Genomic DNA, 7,466 nt, shown 5'->3' on the forward strand with positions numbered 1-7,466 from the left:
TTGAGTCCATGGATTATACGCACTCTCACCCTTCCATCATTGCTAGCCTCTTCGGTACCGTGCATTGCCCTTTCTCACATTGAGAGTTGGTGCAAACTTCGCCGGTGCATCCAAACCCCGTGATATGATACGCTCTTTCACACATAAACCTCCTTATATCTTCCTCAAAACAGCCACCATACCTACCTATTATGGCATTTCCATAGCCATTCCGAGATATATTGCCATGCAACTTTCCACCATTCCGTTTATCATGACATATTCATCATTGTCATATTGCTAGCATGATCATGTAGTTGACATAGTATTTGTGGCAAAGCCACCATTCATAATTCTTTCATACATGTCACTCTTGGTTCATTGCATATCCCGGTACACCGCCGGAGGCATTCATATTGAGTCATCTTTTGTTCTAGTATCGAGTTGTAATCATTGAATTGTAAATAAATAGAAGTGTGATGATCATCATTTTCTAGAGCATTGTCCCAAGTGAGGAATAAAAAAAGAGAAAGGCCATAAAAAAGAGAGAAGGCCCAAAAAAAAGGCCATAAAAAAGAGAAGGCCCCAAAAAATGAGAGAAAAGAGAGAAGGGACAATGTTACTATCCTTTGCCACACTTGTGCTTCAAGGTAGCACCATAATCTTCATAATAGAGAGTCTCTTGTTTTGTCACTTTCATATACTAGTGGGAATTTTTCATTATAGAACTTGGCTTGTATATTCCAACAATGGGCCTCCTCAAGTGCCCTAGGTCTTCGTGAGCAAGCAAGTTGGATGCACACCCACTTAGTTTCTTTTGTTGAGCTTTCATACATTTATAGCTCTAGTGCATCCGTTGCATGGCAATCCCTACTCCTTGCATCAACATCAATCGATGGGCATCTCCATAGCTCATTGATTAGCCTCGTTGATGTGAGACTTTCTCCTTCTTTGTCTTCTCCACATAACCCCCATCATCATATTCTATTCCACCCATAGTGCTATATCCATGGCTCACGCTCATGTATTGCGTGAAGGTTTATAAAGTTTGAGATTACTAAAGTATGAAATAATTGCTTGGCTTGTCATCGGGGTTGTGCATGATGAGAGCATTCTTGTGTGACGAAAATGGAGCATGACTAAACTATATGATTTTGTAGGGATAAACTTTCTTTGGCCATGTTATTTTAAGAAGACATAATTGCTTAGTTAGTATGCTTGAAGTATTATTACTTTTATGTCAATATGAACTTTTATCTTGAATCTTTCGGATCTGAATATTCATACCACAATTAAGAAGAATTACATTGAAATTATGACAACTAGCATTCCACATCAATTTTTTTTTTATCATTTACCTACTCGAGGACGAGCAGGAATTAAGCTTGGGATGCTTGATACGTCTCCAATGTATCTATAATTTTTGATTGCTCCATGCTATATTATCTACTGTTTTGGACAATATTGGGCTTTATTATCCACTTTTATATTATTTTTGGGACTAACCTATTAACCGGAGGCCCAACCCAGAATTGCTGTTTTTTGCCTATTTCAGTGTTTCGAAGAAAAGGAATATCAAATGGATTCCAATTGGCCTGAAACTCCACGGAACCTAATTTTGGACCAGAAGAAGCCCACGGAGTACCGGAGTTGCACCAGGGGAGTCCCGGGCTGCCCACGAGGGTGGGGGGCGCGCCCACCCCCCTAGGGCGCACCCCCTACCTCGTGGACATCCCGGAAGTCCACCGACGTACTTCTTCCGCCTATATATATCCACATACCCTAAAAACTTCGGAGAACATAATAGATCGGGAGTTCCGCCGCCGCAAGCCTCTGTAGCCACCAAAAGTCAATCGGGACCCTGTTTCGGCACCCTGCCGGAGGAGGGAACCCTCACTGGTGGCCATCTTCATCATCCCGGCGCTCTCCATGACGAGGAGGGAGTAGTTCACCCCCGGGGCTGAGGGTATGTACCAGTAGCTATGTGTTTGATATCTCTCTCTCTCTCGTGTTTTTGATTTGGCACGATCTTGATGTATTGCGAGCTTTGCTATTATAGTTGGATCTTATGTTTCTTCTCCCCCTCTACTCTCTTGTAATGGATTGAGTTTTCCCTTTGAAGTAATCTTATCGGATTGAGTCTTTAATGATTTGAGAACACTTGATGTATGTCTTGCCGTGCGTATCTATGGTGACAATGGGATATCACGTGATTCACTTGATGTATGTTTTGGTGATCAACTTGCGGGTTCCGCCCATGAACTTATGCATAGGGGTTGACACACGTTTTCGTCTTGATTCTCCGGTAGAAACTTTGGGGCACTCTTTGAAGTACTTTGTGTTGGTTGAATAGATGAATCTGAGATTGTGTGATGCATATCGTATAATCATACCCACGGATACTTGAGGTGACATTGGAGTATCTAGGTGACATTAGGGTTTTGGTTGATTTGTATCTTAAGGTGTTATTCTAGTATGAACTCTAGGGCTGTTTGTGACACTTATAGGAATAGCCCAAAGGATTGATTGGAAAGAATAACTTTGAGGTGGTTTCGTACCCTACCATAATCTCTTCGTTTGTTCTCCGCTATTAGTGTCTTTGGAGTGACTCTTTGTTGCATGTTGAGGGATAGTTATATGATCCAACTATGTTATTATTGTTGAGAGAACTTGCACTAGTGAAAGTATGAACCCTAGGCCTTATTTCCTATCATTGCAATACCGTTTACGCACACTTTTACCATTAGTTACATTGCTGTTTTTATATTTTCAGATTACAAAAACCTATATCTACTATCTATTTTGCACTTGTATCACCATCTCTTCGCCGAACTAGTGCACCTATACAATTTACCATTGTATTGGGTGTGTTGGGGACACAAGAGACTCTTTGTTATTTGGTTGCAGGGTTGCTTGAGAGAGACCATCTTCATCCTACGCCTCCCACGGATTGATAAACCTTAGGTCATCCACTTGAGGGAAATTTGCTACTGTCCTACAAACCTCTGCACTTGGAGGCCCAACAACGTCTACAAGGAGAAGGTTGCGTAGTAGACATCATAGACCTCCTAGGGGCTTTGTTAAATTGAATGTGGATGCTGCCTTCAATCGCGATCTACTAAAAGGCACAGCGGGGGCTGTCCTCAGGGATGACAAAGGAAACTTCATTGTAGGTGGAAATTTGAAGATTGATTATTGCGCTGATGTCCTGACAGCGGAAGCATTAGCACTTAGGTTTGGCTTATCGTTAAGGCGGGTTGTAATCGTCTTGTTATCAACTCTGACAATATGGAAGTGATTGACACAATGAAGAATGGAGGACACTCTGCAGGAGCGGCAGCAGCAATTTTTGATGACTGTTTTTTTATAGCTTGTGATTTTCCTCTTACTAGTTTTGAACATTGTAATAGGAAAGCGAACAAGGTAGCGCATGAGTTGGCTCGACTAGCAAAATAGTTCGTGACGAGGGATTGGATTGAGGAGCCTATGGGAAATATTGTATCTCTACTTATAGACGATGTAACCATTATTTCTAATTAATAAAGTGGTTGATGTTTTTCAAAAAAAAAGTGGATGAGTGCGGCGTTTCGGTGCTCAGACTTATCTGCACCCGGACAAAAAAAATTCAAAACAAATACTAGAAAAATTCAAAAATATTTAATTTTTTTTGTGTGTAGTAGATAATTTGATGTGTGAGGTTCGCTCAAATTTTCAGATCATTCGAACATTAGCTCTCAGAAAAAAAGACAAATCAGGTCAGAACAGTGCTTGAACAGTAAACTTTTTTACAGACCCCGAATTTGTCTTTTTTGCCGAGAGCTGCTTAGATATCCAAATGACTTGAAAATTGGAGCGAACCTCACGCATCAAATTATCTACCACACAAAAAAAATTAGATTTTTTGAATTTTTCTAGTATTTGGTTTGATTTTTTTCGTCAGCGTGGGTGCAGATGAGCCTGGGCTCAGAAACGAAATATCGGAAGTGGCTACTTTATTCTATCGACAATTCCTATCAACGTACTTGTTTTCCTAACGTATGTAAACTAATACTCCCTCCGTCCCAAAATTCTTGTCTTAGATTTGTCTAAATACGGATGTATCAAGTGACATTTTAGTATTAGGTACATCCGTATCTAGACAAGAATTTTAGGACGAGGGAGTATAATAAGACGTCTAAAACATCTTATATTAGTTTTACGTCTTTTAATGATGCAGATCCATGAGATAAAACTTGCTTAATTCATGCGTATTATATTGGACTCTTCTCCAATTGTTTTTATAGTAACATCAACATGATCCATCCATGAAGAAAGACCGACATGGTTCAAATGGGAGTACAATATTTGTTGTGAAAATCAAACCGAGTAATGGTAGAGTTAAAAAAAGATATCACTCTAAATCAGTGCGAAGGGTTTCTACAAAACCTCTGATACTCTTTGTAGACATGAAATTATCGAATCAAACCATTATCTGGTCCACGTGGAAAGGGATGAGGAGGGGTGTGGTATAGCTGTAGCGGATGTCGAGGTGAGCTCAAGATCATCATATATGTTTTTATAGATTTAGAGTGATATCCAGATAATTTGAGTCTGATTAAGGGCATCTCCAACGGTTTATATGTTAGCTTGTTTGTAAAATATGCCATGTCATCAACCAACATCTTAACATACAACAATTTCAATGGGTTATAAGTATCTAGTTTGCTCAATAGGATGTGAGATAATAAATAAGGTGCTCTCTCATTCTACATTGGAGCTTGTGCAAGAGGTGTTGGCTCATGTACATACAACCTTCCTCTCTTTCCTCATTTATTGTATGACACATCATAAAAAATCCAATGTGGCAAAGTCTATCAACAACTATCTTACAATCATTGGAGATGCCCTAAGCGGTTCACACGACGTGCCCGTGAGAGAGTAAATAGCATAAAACCACCATATTTGTGTCTAGAGTTCGGAAAACTCCACTTTTCGAAATTGCCTAAAACCTACCACAAAAATGTTTTTTGATTACAAAAACTCCCATGTTGCACTGATGGCCATGTTGGTTAATACTAATCGTAATTACGACAGATCGGGTCCATTCGTCTGATATGACGTGGAATAAAAGTCAACACTACTAGCTTTGACCGTTATGATGGGTGGGTCCCATGTGTCAGTATTTTGTATGAATAATCCCAACAAATATTTTTCATGAAGCAATCAAGTCCCTGCAAATATTTTTCGAAAGTCATTTGGCCCCTGCATTTAAAAAATCAATCAATATTTGCATTTAAAACAAAAAGCAATCGGATTCCCACAAAAAAAGTAAGCAGGTGGGTCCTTGAATCACCGGCATCACCGGTCGGTGCCGTTGCCGCCGTCGTGCCACCGAGGGCACCACCCACTGGTCATGGTTCTAACCACGCCACCGCTAGCACACCACCGACGACACCACCTCCCGACCATAGTGTTGCGAACATCAACACCGTCGCGCCACTGAGGGCACCGCTCACCGACCGTGTGGTGCTGCCCGCGCCGCCGCCTGGACCCCATGCGGCGCTCCTCTCACGCACACACGTATGATGTGTGCACCGCGGAGCAGGTCAATCTCCGATCAATGTCCATGGCCGTCGGCGCCCTGGTCGATGTGGTGTGATGCGCGTCCGAGGCGGCGGCGCCGAGGTCGATGAGGTGCTTGCACCCCCGGTCGTCAGCCCTGGTGGCTTCCGGTGGAGGCACCCTAGTCTATGTGGCGTGTGCACCCCAGCCATCGGCCCTGGTGGCTTCCAGCGGCGGCCCCTTCTCGTGCATGCCGGAGAGGGGAAGGAAGAAGGTAGTCGGGCGCAAGGGTGACTAATACGTCCATTTTGCATCATGATTTTATATAATATTTATTACATTATGGACTGTTATTACACATTATATCACAATACTTATGTCTTTTCTCTCTTATTTAATAAGGTTTACATGAAAAGGGAGAATGCCGGCAGCTGGAATTCTGGACTGGAAAAGGAGCAAATATTAGAGACCTATTCTGCACAACTCCAAAAGTCTTGAAACTTCACGGAGAATATTTTTGGAATATATAAAAAACATTGGGCGAAGAAAGCACTAGAGGGGGGCCACCAGCCAGCCACAAGGCATTACTAGGAAAAACCTTATACACAGAAACTTATCAGTAACGCGGTCTAAAAAGAGGCACTACTACTAATAGTAGCGAGGGGTATAAACCCGCGCTACTATTAAGTGGTCTTCACCATGCCCCTGGGAAAAGCCATAGTAATTACGAAGGGTATAAAACCCGCGCTACTACCAAGTCGATAGTAGTAACGAAGGGTATAAACCCGTGCTGCTATTAAGCGTGTCCACTACTGCACCATTCACCCCGGCCCGATCCACTCCCACCCACCACACTCTGCCTCTCTTATCCCTAAAAAAACTCTCTCGCCAGTCCACCCCACCCCGACTCCTCTCCCCACGATCTCCTTGCCGCCGCCACCACCCTCCAGCTCCCAGCAACTAGTTTCACTTCCAACCCCTCAACCAACCATCCTCTCGATCGTAGCTCTCCGCGGCGGCGATGGCGGTGGATCTGACCCCGAGGCAGCCGGCCAAGGCGTACGGCGGCGAGGGCGGTGCCTACTACGAGTGGAGCCCGGCCGAGCTGCCCATGCTCGGCGTCGCCTCCATCGGCGCCGCCAAGCTCGCGCTCGCCGCCGGCGGCATGTCGCTCCCCAGCTACTTCGAATCGGCCAAGGTCGCATACGTCCTCCAGGTTACGTACACCACCGACCCCATCTCCTCTCGTGCTCACGCTTCGTTTTGTTTACTGCTGCGTTCGGACGAGTTCGTTCGATCGATCGGAGCTGTTTTGGTGCTGGTCTGTTCGGGACCTGAATTCTGGTCCGTATGTGGTCGCTGGTTGATCGAACCTATTGGTTTTGGTCTCTATAGTCCAGATCAAACTCGGTCGTAGATTGGAATTAAACAGAGCCGTCTCTCTCTGAATTGTAATATCTGTCCAATACACGATGTGATCAATTCTGCTAGTTGTTTAATAATTTCGTCAGTTTAAGAAAAGCAGTACTGCAGTGCTTTATTGAATTTCTGTAGATCGAACTTGTTGGTTTTAGTCTTAGTTTAGATCGAACGCACTGGTAGATTGGAATTGAGCAGAGTGGTCGCTCCCCTGAATTATCTGTCTGATACACGACGCGATCAGTTCTGAAATCGTGCTAGTTGTTTAGTCTGTCAGTCTAACAAAAACAAATAGTATTGCAGTAAACTTGTTGGTTCCAGTATGTTGTTTAGATTGAATGCAGTAAATAGTTTGGAATTGAACAGGGTTGTCGCTCTCGCAGGTTATCATTCGAACACATGATGCATATCAGCTCTGAACTCGTGTTATTGTTTAGTTTCACCAGGTTAACTATCTGCATCACATGCCACTTATTTGGAATCAATGTCAACAATAGTTTGTTCAGCGCTATATTATACCAGTATAC

General features: G+C 43.1%; 1 protein-coding gene across 2 annotated transcripts in view; it reads left to right on the forward strand.

Moving 5' to 3' along the window:
- Window positions 1-6,360: 6,360 nt before the first annotated feature.
- LOC123145737 (putative HVA22-like protein g) overlaps window positions 6,361-7,466 on the forward strand; it is a 3,494-nt gene continuing 2,388 nt past the window's right edge. Inside the window, exon 1 of one of the 2 annotated variants that reach the window (XM_044565220.1) lies at window positions 6,361-6,736. In XM_044565220.1, the coding sequence (XP_044421155.1) occupies window positions 6,542-6,736 (195 nt within the window). In that variant the 5' untranslated portion in view covers window positions 6,361-6,541. The remainder of the gene's footprint in view (window positions 6,737-7,466) is intronic. The other variant, XM_044565219.1, reaches the window with a different exon arrangement.

This window comes from Triticum aestivum, chromosome 6D (genome assembly GCF_018294505.1).
Source record: "Triticum aestivum cultivar Chinese Spring chromosome 6D, IWGSC CS RefSeq v2.1, whole genome shotgun sequence".
NCBI classification, from domain to species: Eukaryota; Viridiplantae; Streptophyta; class Magnoliopsida; order Poales; family Poaceae; genus Triticum; species Triticum aestivum.